Source organism: Narcine bancroftii, chromosome 9 (genome assembly GCF_036971445.1).
Source record: "Narcine bancroftii isolate sNarBan1 chromosome 9, sNarBan1.hap1, whole genome shotgun sequence".
In the NCBI taxonomy this organism is placed as follows: Eukaryota; Metazoa; Chordata; class Chondrichthyes; order Torpediniformes; family Narcinidae; genus Narcine; species Narcine bancroftii.
The window spans coordinates 49,123,150-49,141,354 of NC_091477.1; the positions used below are offsets into that span (position 1 = coordinate 49,123,150).

Sequence of the window (18,205 nt, forward strand, 5' to 3'; positions counted from 1 at the left end):
GCTGCAAGGCTACCAGAGAATCTTGTCATACTCCCCAACCTCTCCCCATATGCAAACTGCCCTAGATCCAGAGAAGGTGGAATCAGTCATTTTTGTTCAAGACTATCAGAGATGTATTTTTATTATTAATTCATTTTTCAAGGTCTGGGCATCATTGGTCAGGTCAATATTTATTGTTCGTACTGAATCGTCTTTAAATTAATCGTGTTGCAAGGCCATTTCAGAAGCCAACCTTAGGATGTGCATTGACATGTAGGAAGGTAAGGACAGCAGATTTCCTCCCTTAAAGCACAAGAGCCGACATTTGGTGAAATCTGAATCAAAATATTGGAGGAACTCAGTGAATCAAGCTGCATCTGTGAAGGGAAAGAAATTGTTGATGTTTCGAGGTCAAGACCCTGTGCCAGGACAGAGTGGGGAGGGAAGAGAGCTGGATGAAGGAGAGAGTGGGGAGGGAAGAGAGCTGGATGAAGGAAAGAGTGGGGAGGGAAGAGAGGTGTATGATGGAGAGGGAGGGAAGGGTGAAGCAAGGGCCAGACGGTGATAGGTAGACTGAGGAAAGGGGAAGGATAATGGACAGATGGAGCAAAGTGTGGATGGGAAAGTGCAGAGTGGGAGGTAGGGGCAGGGGGTGGGTGGAAATTGACAAAGAGAGTAAATCATTCCAATATATAATCCAATATATAATCCTGCACTGATTATTATGTGCTGTATATTGTATGTGTGCACTGTGGTCCAGAGAAACACTGTTTCATCTGCCTGTATATGTACAGTTAGATGATAATAAAATTGAGCATGGACAGTTGGAACCAGGTGGGGAGGGAACAGAATCATGAGGGTGATGAAGTGGGGACACAAAGGCAACCAGTGCTGGGATCTGATGAGTAAGGGTGCCAGTGAGAACTATTAGGGAGCAGTGAATGGCAGCTGGAACCAAGTGGGGAAGGGTATATCTTGGGGGTTAGATGAGGTGGAGGTGGAAAAGAGAGTGGGAGGAATCCAGGAGGTAAGAGTTACCCAAAATTGGAGAACTCACTATTTATATGATTGAGTTGTAAACTACCCGGTGCTGCTTAAGTCTCATTTTACAGACTCTGGAATGGCAGGGGTCATGAGTGTATATCTCTTTTACACAGACGATTAAAGCCAGGTATTATCTGCCTTTTGAGTGCTTCACCTATTTTGTGTGAACACATCAAAGGCAGATCAGGGTTCTGAACTTATCTGGCATTAATCCACCAAGGTAGGCAGTGTCAGAAGTGGAGCAGGGCTGTACTACACACCCCGCCTCTTTTGCTTCAGGAAACTGGCTTGCTGTGTAAAAGGACTCACCGACCCAGCTTTTCTTCTGTTCTGTGTGAACAAGGAAGCTGGCTCTCAGAAACGGTCCACGTATATGGCAATAACGCAGCTTTTCAATGTAAAAAGGGCTGAGTCAGTGGCGTGGCCAAATCCCACTCTGACATTCCTTGCATTCTGAAGTGACATTTATTCTTTCTGTCCAGGCAGTAATTAATACAGCAACTGAGAGAATATTCTCACCCACTCTTGGTCAATTTTACTTATTTCACAACTTGCAGTCAGATTCTTAAGGATAGGATCTACCAGCATTTGGGAAGGTCGTGCCTCACGAGCCTAACTGAGTTCTTTGAGGAAGAGGCAAAAGAAATTGATGAGGGTCAGGCAGTAGATGTGATCTAAGTGGATTTCAGTAAGGTGATTGATAAGGTCCCCAACGAGAGACTCATCCGGAAGGTCAAGAGGCATGGGATCAGTGGAACCTCGACTGTCTGGATAAAAAATTGGCCTGCAGGAAGAAGACAGAGAGTAGTGGTGGAAGGGAGGTACTTTGCATGGAGGGCAGTGACTAGTGGAGGGCTGCAGGGATCAGTTCCCGGGCCCTTGCACTTCGTGATTTTTATAAATGATCTGGATGATGATACAGAAGGTTGGGTGAGTACGTTTGCGGATGACACAAAGAGTGGAGGAATTGTAGATGGAGCTGAAGGTTGTCAGTGGTTGGAAGAGGTCATGGACAGGATGCAGAGTTGGGCAGAAAAATGGCAAATGGGAGTTCAATCCGGACAATTTGAAAAACTAGTACAGGGTTAACAATTGGTTAATTAAGGGCATGGATGAACAGAAGGATCTTGGAATTCATGTCCATACATCATTCAAGGTCATTGCTCAGGTTGATAGGATAGTTGAAAAAGCCTATGGGATTCTGGGCTTCATTAATAGGGGGGACTGTGTATAAGAGTAGAGAAATCATGTTGCAGCTTTATAAGTCTCTGATGAGCCCAGATTTGCAGTATCGTGTCCAATTCTGGTCGCCTCATCATAGGAAGAATGTGGAGGCTATGGAAAGGGTGCAGAGGAGATTTACCAGGATGTCACCTGGACTGGAGGACATGTCTTATGAGACAAGGTTGGCAAAGCTGGGACTTTTCTCTTTGGAGCATAGAAGGATGAGGTGGGACTTGATCGAGTTTACAAAATTATGAGAGGCATAGATCAGTTGGACAGACAATACCTGATTCCTAGGGTGGGAATAACATCCATTGGAGGACACGTGTATAAGATTAAGGGAAGGAAGTAGAGGGGAGACTTCGGGTGTAAGGTTTTTACACAGAGAGTTGCTGAGGCCGGGAAGCCTTGTCAGGAGTGGTGGTAGAGGCTGAAACATTAGGGGCCTTTAAAAAAAAAACTATTAGATAGGTTCATGGACGAAAGGAGAGGGTTATAGGGTAGGGAGGGTTTAGCACTTTTATACTGTTCGGTACAACATTCATGTTTAATAGCTCTCACTATGTGACGATCGTGGCTGAGAATTAATTGAGAGTAAATACAAGGGAAGGCATATACGTACTGGCTAACACATAAATCTATATATTTTTGCAGATAATAGACTGATTGTAGCAGGGATTGTGGTGCCTATAATCCTTCTGCTGTGTGGTATTGGAGTCATTTTGCATTACTGTTACCGACGGAGATATAACATCTGTCCTAAAGACACCAGGAAGCCAAAGTCCGATGCCAAGCAGTTCTGGTAACTATGTACAAGTTTATCTATATTTGCCACATTATACCCGGTACAGTGAAAAGGGTTCTTGCATGAGCAGTCTAACAGGTCAACTTAGACACATGTACAGCCTTTAAGTAGAAGGGCAAGAGCACAGTTAGAGAGTTACAATGGGTAGAATGATCAATTGGTAAAAATAAGGGCAGCATTAGAACATCTTTGAAGTTGATGATGAGGAGTTTATTGGACAATGCAGATATGCACCAAGATTCTTACTTGCTGCATCTGAACAGGTACTTGTAAAACTATAATAGTTAACTTACTGAATTAAATTAATAGACAATAAATACATAGGATAGATATAAATATTCACTGTAATTTTTGTGCAATAGTGCAAAGTGTCCATGATTTAGTGTACCAAGGGAAGGTTCAAGAGGCTCATCAACGTTACAAAAAAACTGTTCTTGAACCTCGAGGTGCTGGTCTTTAGGCCCTTCTGCCCAGGAGAAGTTGTCACCAAGGTGATGGTTTGTTGGCTGCCTTCTTGATTTCAGTAATGGGTTGGAGGTCGGAGCCTGTGGTGGACATTGTGGGGTTCATTCATTCATTCATGGCCACAGGAAAGAAACTGTTTTTAAGCCTATTAGTACACGCTTTCACACTCTTCAGCCTCCCCTATCCCCCACCCCCCCTCCCCCCACTGAAGGGAGGAGGGAGAAAAAGTGTGACAGATCCTTCAGTAGGTTGGCAGTGGGAGATGCTGATGGAAAACGATTTTTAACCCATGTCACATTAGGAGAAAAAATTGCATCTTGCCCCACCTACATACAATGAACACCTGTCCTCACAGGGTCTGACTGAAAACATCCCATTGAAGTTCTTTTTGCTGGTGCTCATTTTCAGCCAAGGTCAGTCAAAATGGTGAAGCACTGGTCCTATCCTGGACACACTCTCTTCTCCCTCCAGATTGAACTAAGCCTCAATGACTATCGCCCTGTGGCACTGACCTCCACCATTATGAAATGCTTTGAGCGTCTGGTGATGGAGCACATCAAAGCACATCTTCCAAGCGATGCTGGACCCATTTCAATTAACCTGTAGGAGAAACCATTCCACAGATGATACTACATCCTTGTTGTGACCCACCCGGAGAACAATGCTATTTATTGACTTTAATATGATCATTCTCTAGAAGCTGGTGGAGAAGCTGTCCTCACTGGGACTCAACACCCCTCTTGTGACTGGTTTCATCACTTCCTAATGGAAAGGCCATAGTCTGTTCAGGTTGGTAGCAGAACATCAAGCTCCATCATGTTGAGCACTGGCGGAGCTCAGAGCTTTGTGCCCAGACCATTCCTGCTCACACTACTGATCCAGTGTCATCAAGTTTGCAGATGACACGACAGTCATTGGCCTCATCAGCAACAACAATGAGTTACACTATCAGGGAAATGGTGGAAAACCTTGTGAAATGGTGTGAGAGTAAGAACCCAAGCCTTAATGTGGACAAGATGAAAGGGATAACTGTGAACTTCAGGAGGACCAGGAATGACCACCCTCCACTACACATCAGCAACTCTCTAGTGGAGAGCACCAAATCTGTTGGAGTTCACTTAACTAGTGACCTATTATGGGCACTCAACATCTCCTCACTTGTCAGGAAGTTGCAAGGCTAACAGCTGCCGTTGTGTCAACCTTCTACAGGAGCTGGTTCAAGTGCATCCTGGCCAGCGGCATCGCAATGTAGGACTGTTGCTGCAAAGAAATGGACCTCAAGCGTGGCAGAGAGGATCAGTGTCTCCCTCCTTCCTATCAATGCGATCTACTGGGATCATTGCCTGAATTGAGTGCACAAAATCATTGAGGACCCCTTCCATTCTCCACACATCTTTCAGCTACTTCTGTCAGGAAAGGGATAAAGGAATATCAGGGCCAGAACCACCAGGCTGAGGAACAACACCTTCCTAAAGACAGTGAGAATGCTGAATGACCAAAAGAACTACTCACACTAACCATCCGAGACTCTCCTGTCCATGAAAGAATATTTATATGTTTATTTGTATCATTGAATACATGTCCTACCTATGTATTGCTTGTATGTGTATTATGTCTGGTTGTGTGCTGTGTGTTTTGCACCGAGAACCGGAGAAAACTGTTTCATTGGGTTTTACTTGTACAATCAGATGACAATAAATTTGACTTGAACTTCAGGAGGAATACAGGAGTAACATAGAACATACAACAATAGGGCCATTTGGCCCATGACATTGTGCTAACCAATGTAAACCTTCCTATGTTAATCCATTTTCCTTACATTCATGTGCCTATCTAAGAATCTTTTAAATGTCCACATTGATCAAGCCCAAATCATTACTCTAGCAATGCTTTTCAGGCACCCACCACTCTCTGTGTGGGGAAAAATAAAACAAAAACTGACCGTTGACCTTTCTTCCACTCACCTTAAGCAGTTGTCCTCTGGTGGGTTCTCAAGGTCCCAGGACTGTGTGTCTGTTCATCATCAGATCCTACTGGTGGGATCCACATGTCCTCAATAAGTCCAGAGAATTAAAAATATATCACCTCACATGGATACAAAGAGAATACCTGCCTTTGTTTCTGTCCTAATCACATTTGAGTTGTGTTTTTTTTAAATGAGAAAACCCTGACCATAGTGAATTGTTTCAAAATTGAGGGAACCCTGGTCTGATCCCTTGACTTCCCTGGTCAAGTTGTACTACTGTCTGAGCTGTCAAAAGGGGAACCCAGGAAGGATGTTATAACTGAGCAAACTTTGCACTACCTTGTAACTAGTCTGGGAACATCTAAACAGAACATGGATGATGGCATGGTCCAAAGTGATATTATAAAAGTGATGAAGCAAATAGATGATTGTTGTAAAAATCCAACAAAAACTGCATTATGAACAATCTTATTAGTTCCACCCACCCCTCCCCCCCCCCCCCCCCCCCCACACACACATTATTGTCTGTTTTGTGGCAAGGAAAGTAAAAAATTAATTAAAGGATGGTGTGATAACGTGCACACAAACCTGTGTGCCTCCAGTTTGATGCAAACCATTGTACCAACATCAAAAAGTGACTTGCAGTCTTTCTCATGTCATTTTCATTGGTTTTACCCTGCAGTGGAATTCCTGGAATACTGAAGGACTATGAGCGATGTGTGAAGCCAAACACGAATAGCGTGGTTTCTTTTCCCAATGCTGATAATGTAGACCAGAAAGCGAATAATGGACACTCAAATCCAACCTTTCAGATCAGAAAAAAAGATCCAAAGGTAAGGCTGAAAGACAACAGGAAAGTTGGAAGTAAAGTTAATTCCACAGATAGCCTAGAGGGCAGCACCGGGATTGGTGATGAATTGTTGCAATATTTCGGCTCTGGAGGACCAAGGTTCAATCTGCATTGGGAATGAGTGGCTGGGTGCCCTATAGTAGATGTGCTGAACTTTTAGGGAATGCGGTATTTTTCCAGGGACATTGGTAGCCTGAAGATACCTCCAGAGACTGACTTTGAAAATCAGAGAACAAATGCTGAAAACCTCATCCTCCATTGCAAATGCTAAGTGTGCTGTATTATCCTGTCAGTATATTTTACTGCCTCTAGAGTTCAGTTCAGTAGGGATCATTGGAGCAGAGTATTTAACTAACAAAGCTGTGCTGTACTGCAACACTACTGATAGAGATACATTTTCAAGCACCACATTACCATTAACCCTCTTCCTGAGTCTTTCCTTTTCCATCCCTCTTGTCTCCTTTCCTCCAGCTCCCTAGCCATTCAGAGAGCTACCCCTCCCCCTATCATTTCTCATCTTTTTTTCTCTTCTACCCTCCCACCCGTATCCACCTATTTTCTTGTGTTGCTCCCCACCCCCCTCACTTTTGTATTCTTTTTGCACACACCTTGTCGAAGGGCTCAGGCCTGAAATGTTGGTGACCCTTTGCTTCCTCTAGACGCTGTGTGACCTGCTGAGTTTCTCCAGCACTTCTGTGTATTGCACCACTTTAATTCCGCCTATTCCTTTGCAGAAGGCACTTCTATTAGATAGTTTTTTGCAAAGCCACTGGGACCACATTGCCAATTCTCACATTCCCATCTTTTCTCTTTCATCTTCTTCAAGGATTTCTGCAATATTAACCAAGTACAGCCTGTCTTGGAACTCCTTGCTAATTAGCTTTGCTGACCTCCTGGTCTCATCTGCTGCTCTAAAGTTCATTCCCATATCATAGACTTACCAACAGTTATATTAAGATAATCCAACATATAATTTCCTTTCTAATTCCAATATTCTTTGGCCAATTGAGCCAGATATCATTCTCCTCTCTACTGCCTCGGTCTTCCTTTCCACAATAGGGGTGCAAACTGAAGCCTTCACCATTTCATTTCATTAGGAATATAGAGAGGGTGCCGAGGAGATTTGTTAGGGTATATCCTGGACTGGAGAATATGTTTTGTGAAGAATGGTTGAGCAAGCTAGGGCTTTTTCTTTGGAGTGACAGAGGATGAGCGGCAATTTAATAGAGGTGAATAAGATTAGGGGAGGCAGAGGTAGGTTTGGACAGCCAGCATCTTTAACCCAGGGTGGCAATTGCCAATACTAGAGGACATCTCTTTAAGGTGAGTGGAGGAAATTTTAAGGGAGATGTCAAGGGTAGATTTTTTACAACGAGAGTGGTGGGTGCATGCAATGCATTGCTGGAGGGGGGTGATGGAACCTGGTGCAATAGGGGCATTTAAAAGACTCATAAATTGATGGTTAGGTTTACTTTAAAAAAATTAATGATACATTACGGTAGAAGGCCCTTCCAGCCCATGAAACCTGTGCCATCCAATTACAATTAATTAACCTGTCATCGTGGTCTATTTTTGGAAGTTTACATAGGTTAGCACAATATCGTGGGTCAAAGGGCCTCTCCTGTGCTGCAATATTCCATGTTTTAAACACATTGGGTATCTGGCCCTCACAGTCGTTGATTAGGTCCATTGCATGTGATAACTTTCACATGGTAACAATCCTGTCATCTAAATGTAAAAGAAAATAAGGAGATCTTTACTACCTCACACATTCCCTTCCTCTGTGTCCCCCACAGGCCACCAATATCTCCTGCCCATTCTGGTCCTTAACCACTCACTCGTTGAGAACAGACGTTTTGACAAAGCTGCTTCAAAGGGACTTGCCTGATCTCCAACACCACCTTGCTCCTTCAGTGCCACATAGCTTGTTGCTAGAGATTGTGCATGTTGTGGAACTGAGGGAGATGAAAGTGGGTGGGTGGAGTGGGGAAGGATGGTATGTGGAGTGTGTTGTGAGGCCAGTGGGGGAAAGAGTTGGAGAGAAAAGGCAAAATTAAATGTCTTACTAACACCATTTAATTCTTCTTATTCCACTAGACTGGACAACAGCAGAGTCCGGCAGTGCCTCCAAAACCACGATTACCTCACTCTCGCCCTCCTCAGCATCCGGTGTTGCAATTGCCAACCCTTCAACCCATGTCTCCATTCAGCAATTGCCACCAGGGCAATAAAATGTCTTGCCCTCAAATACAAGGATTACAGACTCTGATCACTGTAAAGAATGCAAATGTTATGTCTACAAGACAAACTCCTCCTAACAGACCTCTGCCAGCAGACCCTCTTCTTCGGACCCCCAAGGTATGAAAGTGATATCTCTTAGTATATGTTGAAGGGTGATCACTCTCTAGAGAAGCCTGGGACTGCCCCCATTGGGGTTTAGGAGTATGGGGGGTGGGGGGAGGGATTTTACAGAAACACATAAAATAATGAAAGGAATGCATAAGATAGAAGCAGGGAAGTTGAACAGGAAAGTCAATAGATACTGGGGTTGAGCGCAATACATAGACACGCTGGAGAAACTCAGCAGGTCACACAGCATCCATAGGAGTAAAGAGTAGCCAACATTTTTGGCCTGGGGCCTGTTGTCACACAAGTCCTTGAGGTCCTTTTGGGGGCCAAACTAGCAGATCAGATGACAGCCCAGGCCTGAAACATTGATAACCCTTTACTTTTTATGGATGCTGTGTTATCTGCAGAGTTTCTCCAGTGCATTTGTGTATGGAAGCTGGGAAGTTGTTACCACTAGAGTAAAACACAAAAGTCTGTAGACACCATGATTGAAGTAAAAATATAGTACTGGAGAAACCCAGCAGGTCAAACAGTGCTCTTTATCTTTTCTTTGGCTTGGCTTCGCGGACGAAGATTTATGGAGGGGGTAAATGTCCACGTCAGCTGCAGGCTCGTTTGTGGCTGACAAGTCCGATGCTGGACAGGCAGACACGGTTGCAGCGGTTGCAGGGGCAAATTGGTTGGTTGGGGTTGGGTGTTGGGTTTTTCCTCCTTTGCCTTTTGTCAGTGAGGTGGGCTCTGCGGTCTTCTTCAAAGGAGGTTGCTGTGAGGCGCCAAGATGCACGGTCTGAGGCGATATCAGCCCACTGGCGGTGGTCAATGTGGCAGGCACCAAGAGATTTCTTTAGGCAGTCCTTGTATCTTTTCTTTGGTGCACCTCTGTCACGGTGGCCAGTGGAGAGCTCGCCATATAACACGATCTTTGGAAGGCGATGGTCCTCCATTCTGGAGACGTGACCCACCCAGCGCAGCTGGATCTTCAGCAGCATGGACTCGATGCTGTCGACCTCTGCCATCTCGAGTACTTCGACGTTAGGGATGAAAGCGCTCCAATGAATGTTGAGGATGGAGCGGAGACAACGCTGGTGGAAGCGTTCTAGGAGCCGTAGGTGATGCCGGTAGAGGACCCATGATTCGGAGCCGAACAGGAGTGTGGGTATGACAACAGCTCTGTATACGCTTATCTTTGTGAGGTTTTTCAGTTGGTTGTTTTTCCAGACTCTTTTGTGTAGTCTTCCAAAGGCGCTATTTGCCTTGGCGAGTCTGTTGTCTATCTCATTTTGTCTATCATGTTGTCTATCTCATTTATAAAGTGCTCTTTATACAGCAAAGATAAAGATAAATAACCAATGTTTTGGGATTAAGCCCTTTATCAAGTGGTTTTCATGAATAGGTGAGAGTAGAACCAGCGGACATAGTCTCAAAGTGGGGAGTAGATTTAGGGTAGATATGAGAAGGAAGTTTCTCCCAGAAAGCAGTGAATCTGTGGAATTCTCTGTCCAAGGAAGCAGTGGAATCTGCCTCATTGAATGTATTTAAGACACAGATCAATAGATTTTTGCAGAGTTGAGGAATTAAGAGTTATGGAGAACAGGTGGATAAGTGGGGCTGAGGCTACAATCAGATAAGTCATGATCTTACTGAATGGCGGCGCGAGCTGGATGGCCCAAATGGTCAATGCCTGCTCCTTTTTCTTATGTTTTATGAGCGCATTTTGAAAGAATCAACAATCAACACTCCAACTGTCCCTTGTAAACCAGCAGATGCAGGCCTGAATAAAACTGAACATGTATGGATAGGAGGTTGGTCCTTAACTTGAACAATGACAGGAAGGATAAGAGGACAAATGGAAAGACAGAACATTTAGATTGGTACCATCAATTAAATTTTGAGGACCACGCCAATTTCTCCATGAATAGGGATACCTGACATGTTTGTCGGATTCAATGGGCAAGACTTGGAGTTGAACGGTAGGACAGGTTTGGAGAGATGAATGTGCTCATCCTCTTCGATTCAGATGAAGAAGCAGAACTGAGAGCAAAGCAGTTTGCACGATACTATTGCAGCTGTAGTGACCTAGGTTCGAATCTGGTACTATCTGTATGTTCTCCCCATGCCTGCGTGGGTTTCCTCCCACTCTTTAAAAGTGTATGGGGTTTCTGTATCAATTGGTGTATTTGAGTGGCATGGGCTCATGGGCCGGAAGGGCCTGTTACCATGTTGTATCTGTAAAGAAAAAACTGCTTGACACGCTGCTAAACCAAACTGAGGTTTTGTGAGAGAATTGAATCACACCAGAATATGTTGGAAACTCTCCACTGATCAGGCAGTACCTGTAGAAAAATAAACCAGGTTAATGCTTCCAATTTAAGACTTGTCTGAAAGTCATTTAGTTTTCAGTAGCAGAAAGATGGGAAACGGATGGGTAGAACAAAGAGAATATATCAGTTAGGGCAAGACCAAAGGACAGTTAGAAGGAGATTTTACTTCTCTGTCTGTGTTATGTGTTGCAAAGAGTAAGGCTGTGGGACCTGTCCAGAAGGACAGACTCTGGTAACAGAGAGAGCAATATTGTACCTAAATCAGCAATGGATGACTGGTAATAATGATCAGTTCTAATAGAGACAGCAAAAAAAGGGAAAGCTATTCAAATTAACCAAGGCCAATTTCTATGATGAGTAAGACCATTTCTTGATGTAATGATGAGATAAGTTATTTAGTATATTGCAAGCTTGACTCAAAACAGTGGCACCAATCTTCTTATTTAAATACTTGGTTTGTAGCTGATATCAGACATATTGGTGATAATTTGCAACATAATTTTTTAAATCTCCTGCTCCCCATATAACCAGGTTTCAGTCCAGACCAGTGGTTCTCAACGTTTCTCTTTCCATCCACATCGGTGGGTGCCATCGGTGCCCTGGGATTAGTCGGGATGACTTAAGGTGGTATATGAGTGGAAATAAAAAGCTTGAAAACCACTGGTCTAGAATGTCCTGACTCATTTGTTTTTTGTTGTAATAGTACACATTTCAGACATTCTAGTCATCATCTTGAGACAAAAACATCTAATTCCTGGAAGCAAAAGAAACATTTTTATAAAAGAAGGAGAACTCCTTAGAGAACAGTTTAGATCTTCTCTTAGAAAGAGAAATATCCACACTGACAAATACTTCCTCCCACTTATAACGCTTGAGAATCATTTGGCGCATCATCTATCTTGGCTCACAGAGAACTTTAATCCCATTCCCCTACTAATTTTTAGTGATAAATACAATCAAATTTTCCCATTAACTTCTCTACCCTCCTTCATCTCCCCCTTCCCCCCACTTCACACCAGGGACTGTCTACCTTGAGATAACCATATAACCATTTATGGAGTAGAAACAGGCCATGTTGGCCTTTCGAGTCCTTACCGGTTCACTGATTTTGTGCGCCCTTTTCAGGCAATGGTCCCGATGGGTTTGGCCCTCGAATTCCAACTTCAGTGGCTGAATTCTTCCGTATTCCACCTTGGCAAACTCCAAGAGTCTCATTTGCAAAACCTATGTTGAATAAAACTGGGGACCCCAGAAGAAAAATACACACACACATTCACACACAGCACCAGAGATCAGGATGGGATGCGAGTCATTACAGTGATGAGGCCGCCATTCTACTGGACTGTGCTGCTGTGTTCCCCCAAGAATAACCCAAACTGTAACCCAAGAATAACTGTCTCTCTTCCTCTATTGGACTTGGTTTGCCTTTCTTCCATTGTGTGGATGAACACATGGCTATGCTTTGATAGAACAAACATGAAGAGGTATTAGTTCCACTAACTGGGAGTCAGGAAGAAGCAAATTAAGCAAATACCATTTTCTATATCCTCATCACCTCCAAAATAAAGGAATCTTGTCACAGGTTAATAAGATAATTTACATTTTAACATTGTGACACCTGATGTAGAAAAGATATTGAGTCTCCCCCGCTAATACTCATCCCCATTAAGTCCTCAAGATAACTATTCAAAGGTTTTGGTACTTCACTACATTTTCTTTTGTATATTTTATTTATTATTCAAAATAAAGCATACAATCAAAAACAAAATACAAATATACATAGTGTTTTCTCCTCTAAAATCACCTCACACCCCACTAACTATCCAAAAGAAAAGAAAGAAAGAGGCAATCAATTCATATAACAATCAACCAATATCTCCATGTTTGGTGCAACCCTAACAGGTGTTTCACTTCATTGAAACACATAAGGTTGCAATGCTTGCCAATGTAGTGATTAAAAATGTCTAAACAAATCAATTTCCACCTCAACCATCAGTACTCAGAAAAATAAATAGATGTTTGAAGCTGATGAAGAATATACTTTATCTTTCTTGTTGATTGATACTAAGCACTCATTCTCCAAACTCATGAGCAGCAACTATTAAATGTACAGTACAACTCCGATTATCTGAAATGGTCAGGACTGGGCCTATTTCGGATAAACCTTTTTTTTTTCCGGAGAACTGGTCATTTTTTTAAAAACAGCCCAGTAGCAACAGAAAAGTCACTTGTAACAGTGTTTAAACAACAAGGGAAGGCTTTTTAAGCATTGAAATAATGTTTAATTCTCACAAAAAAAATATGCTGGCCACCTCCGATCACCGACACCTCCCCACTAAGGCCCCACTCGTGCCAGGAGCCCAAGGGTCCCGCTCCTGCCCGGGAGCTGCCGGCGCTGGGAGCATGAGGTCCCAGGTCAGTTTGGCTCCAAAGAAATTTTGGGTAAATGAGGATTTCTGATTTGTTTCAGATATCCTCATTTATCCCAATTTTTTTTTAAAATTGGATAACTGAGGATTTTGGATAATCTGAGTTGTACTGTATTCTTTTTTTCTTTGGCTTGGCTTCGCGGACGAAGATTTATGGAGGGGGTAAAAAGTCCACGTCAGCTGCAGGCTCGTTTGTGGCTGACAAGTCCGATGCGGGACAGGCAGACACGATTGCAGCGGTTGCAGGGGAAAATTGGGTGGTTGGGGTTGGGTGTTGGGTTTTTCCTCCTTTGCCTTTGTATTACTAATTAATTATAAAAAGTTGAAAAACAATAACTTGGATGTTTTTGGTTCCAGGCAGTGCACAGCAGCCTTGGTGTACAGATGAATAAGAAGCCGTTGTCACCCAGTGGAGATAAAACACAGCAGGACATGGCCAGTTCCAAAATTGACACATACAAGTAAGTACAGCTGAATGTTGTGCTGCATGCAAATGGAGAGACAGAAAAAGAGAGGCTAATAAGAACAATGTGCAATCTATTAAAAGGTTGTAAAGCAATCAGAAAATCATGGCAGGATTGTGCAGAGTCCATGTGGATTTATCAAAGGGAATTGGAGTTTGGCAAATTGAGATTTTTGAGGTTGTAACTCAAAGGATAGACTAGGAAAGACCAATGAATGTGGTGTGCTTGGCGTTTTAATAAGGTACTACCCCAGAATGATGAGAAGAGAGCACAGATAGCACAGCATGATGCTACATCACCGCCAGCAACCTGCTTTTGAATCTAGCGCTGTCTTTAAGGAGATTGTGCGTTCTCCCATGACCTATGTGGGTTTTTTTTTCCCTCAGGTTCTCCAGTTTCCTCTCACCCTCCAAAATGTAAATTCTTTGGTTGGGAGAAAGAGATTTGTGGGGAGTAGAATTAAGCCATTTGGCTCATTGAGTCGCCCTCACTAATCAAGGACCTATCAATCTAAGCTTTATATATACCCAATGACTTGGCCTCCTCAGCCACCTGTTGCAATGAATTCCACAGATACACTGCCCTCTAGCTGAAGAAATTTCTCCTCATCCCCATTCTAAAAGGACCCTGTTTTAACCTGAGGCTTTCCCCTCTAGTCCTGGATGCTCTCACTGCTGGTATCATCATCTCCTTGTCCACTCTTTCTAGTTTAAGATTATCTGTCTGTGGTGCCATTGGAACCTCCAATTTCCACCTCTGTTGCATCGTCCAACTCCTTTTCTGGGATAGTTGTTGCTAGAAGCCACATCCCATGGCTTTGTTGTGTGAGGAATTCACTATTTTGTCTGTCTTTATCCTTAAATTCTCCATAAACTTAGGTTATCCATAATCCAAGTCTTAATGTCCAAAGTCCCCCAAAGGACTGTGAATTCTGGGCCTATGATCTTCCACGCTGAGAGTGAAAGAAGTTTGGTGGGTAAAATGTCCAGCAATGAGGAACAAAAGTGGACAGAGGTAGACAATTAGGGTGTGTATCAGCCTTGATCTTATCACTGAGAGATGGACTGGCTTTCTCAAGCTCCTGTGTTACTTCCAGTTATGCTTTTCCCCTTCTGCAACAACATTCCATCGGTCTCAATTTACAATCGTTGGCATATCCCTTTGGTATTCAATTTGCTTTCTGTGCCTCTACATTTTACTTTTCATCTGTCAAACAGCTGCAAAAGAAATCCTTAAGAGTGTGAAAACAGACAGGAAAATGGCTCAACCATCATGTCGAGGATGTATATGTTTTCTCTTTTATTCAGTGGGTGGATGCAAGGTGGGAATAGAGATTTCTCTGCTGAAATAATGTGGTGTGGCTCAACCTGAGAGGGGCAGATCAAATGATTGTTGCAGTAGAACCTCCCGAGAAACAGCTACCTACCCAAGCTGTTCAAGAAAGCCCCATCTCCAGGATGGTGGAATTCACCTTGTCACAAATTCCTCAGACTTGGGGTGCCAGAGGAGTCACGTGATGGAGTAGTGGCCGGTAAGAGAATACCAGCCCTCTCCAGAAAAGAAGAAATAAAGTGAAGAAAATACAAAGTTCAAGAAACTCAAAACATAACAAATAAAAGATAAAGTTGTGGAGAAAAGAAAGAAAATGGCACCCAAGAAGGAAAAAGTAAAAACAATGGGAAAAAAAGAAGAAAAGATGCCGGAAGAGAAAGGAGAAGGCCTTACCTGCATGAAGAAACAGGGAGCCATCGTAGAGAAAAGAGCCCATTCCCCAAGGTTGGTGATGACCCCGCAGAGTCAGACTCCCGACCGCTGGACTGCAAAAATGGTTTTCTGAGCCAAACAAAAGCGCGCAGTGTGCACACTAAGGAAAAAGAGAACACCGACGGGGGGGGGGGCCCAGCTAAGGAGCGAGCAAACACAGCGCGACCAGCTGAGGGATGCCCAATACCAGGGTTCTCAGCTGGAAGAAGAGGGAAGTGACATGAAAGGGAGTGATAGGAAAGAAGAACAGCAACAGGAGGCACAACAGATGACTAGCCCAGAAGAGGACCAACAGCAAGAAGCCAAGCAAGAAGAAGCCCAGCAAAGTGAAGCAAGCAACTCAACAAGAAAGTCAGAAGAGACACAGATACAAGGAAAAGAAGTAGAAGACACAAACACAGGTGCAGACACAGAAGAAGAGGAAGAAGAAGACCAAGCTCTGCACAGAGAACTAGAAGGTATAATAGATGGTCAGAATATAGATTTTAAAAAATTTCAAGAACAAATGAGAGCATTAAAAAATGGTTGACCCTTAGAATTTAGTGAAATGAAAGGAAAAATGAAAAGTACAGAAGAAAAAGTAAGTAGAATAGAGCTGGTCCTGACAGAAATAGGGAAAAGATTAGAAAATGTGGAAGAACGAGAAATGGCTGTAGAAATGGAAGTGTATGACTTAAGAAGAAAATTGGAAGAAAGTGACAAAAAAGAGTCACAGGAGTTGTTAGCTCAGAAGATTGATATAATGGAAAACTATAGTAGGCGAAACAACATAAAGATAGTGGGCCTAAAGGAAGATGAAGAAGGTACAAATATGAAAGAATTTATAAAAGAATGGATCCCAAAGGTCCTGGGAATGCCAGAAATACAGGAAGGAATGGAAATAGAAAGGGCACACAGAACAGTAGCCCCAAAATCACAGTCATAACAAAAACCAAGATCCGTTTTAGTAAAATTTCTGAGATACATGACAAGAGAAAATATACTGGAGAGGGCAAGGAATAAAATTAGAGAAGACAAAAAACCATTGGAATACAAGGGTCAAAAATTAATTTTGCTATTTTACCCAGACATAAGTTTTGAACTCTTAAAGAAGAGGAAGGAGTTTAATACAGCAAAATTGATCCTAGGAAAAAAGGTTATAAATTTATGTTAAGGTATCCAGCTGTGCTTAAAATATTTATCCTGGGTGAGCAAAACAGACTGTTCTCAGATCCAGAGGAAGCATGAGAATTTGCAGAACGCCTGCAGGACAGAAGGAGAGATGAAGAGATGTCACAAGAACGACGACAAAATACATATAAAGATGTAAAAATAATTTATAAGTAAGAACTAAAGAAGGAAAAGAAAAGGGAAGAAAGGAAGTAAGGGGGTGAAGAAAGAGGGTGAACTTTGTTATATGTGAAGATAAAAGTATTTTCTGGAGGGGGTTGGGTGGGAGAGAATAACAGTCACTGCAAAATCAGTTGACGCTTGCGAGCGGGTTCACAATCCAAATGGAGAGGGGAGTTGTGGTTTCCTGGCGAGGGACAAGGGGCAACTCAGAGAGGGGGGGCCTTTGGGGTTAAGGGAATTTTAGTTGTAGGAGTTGTTGAAGTATTTTATGTTTTAAAAGTGATGTCATACATTGAGTTCAAAAAGGGAAAACTGAGAGATGAAACGGGGGATTGGATGGTGGTGGTGAGGAAGCAGAAATGAGGTGTAAACAGAATATGAGATGGCCATGTTGAACTATATGACTATAAATATTAATGGAATATATAACCAAATTAAACAAAAAAGGCTATTAAATTTCCTGAAAAAAGAAAAAAATAGACATAGTATTTGTGCAGGAAAAGCATCTAACTGAAGTGGAACATAACAAATTAAAAAGAGACTGGGTAGGGCACGTAGCGGCAGCATCATATAATTCAAAAGCCAGAGGTATAGCTATATTAATAAATAAAAATGTACCAATCAAAATAAAGGAGGAAATAATAGATCCAGCAGGGAGGTATATAATGAGAAAGTGTCAGATATATTCAGAATTCTGGAATTTGATCAATATATATGCACCTAATGAAGAGGATCAAAAGTTTATGCAAGATTTTTTTTAAGATTGTAGATACGCAGGGGAATAGGAGGGGATTTTAACCTTAATTGGATCCAATGTTGGATAAAACTGGACAAAAGTCTAACAAAAAGAATAAAGTGGCCAAATTTATGGTTAAATCAATGCAGGAAATGAAACTTATGGATATATGGAGGAGCAGCACCCAAGGGAAAAGGAATACTCATATTATTTGAGTAGGCATAAAACATACTCAAGGATTGATATGTTTTTGTTGTTGGCCCATATCTAAGGGAGAGTTAGGAAAACTGAATATAAAGCTAGATTGCTATCTGATCACTCACCCCTGTTATTAGCAATAGAACTGGAGGACATCCCACCAAGAACATATAGATGGAGATTAAACTCCATGCTACATAAAAGACAGGAATTTAGAGAATTTATTGAACGTTAAATTAAAATGTACTTTGAAATAAATACGGAATCGGTGAAACACAA

The 18,205-nt window shown here is 42.5% G+C and overlaps 1 protein-coding gene across 4 annotated transcripts in view; it reads left to right on the plus strand.

The window, feature by feature from the left end:
- adam19b (ADAM metallopeptidase domain 19b) overlaps positions 1 to 18,205 on the plus strand; it is a 163,149-nt gene that overhangs the window by 132,289 nt on the left and 12,655 nt on the right. For all 4 annotated transcript variants that reach the window (XM_069899050.1, XM_069899051.1, XM_069899053.1 and 1 more), the window contains 4 exons: positions 2,902 to 3,049; positions 6,166 to 6,316; positions 8,431 to 8,691; positions 13,790 to 13,893. In XM_069899050.1, the coding sequence (XP_069755151.1) occupies positions 2,902 to 3,049; positions 6,166 to 6,316; positions 8,431 to 8,691; positions 13,790 to 13,893 (664 nt within the window). The remainder of the gene's footprint in view (positions 1 to 2,901; positions 3,050 to 6,165; positions 6,317 to 8,430; positions 8,692 to 13,789; positions 13,894 to 18,205) is intronic.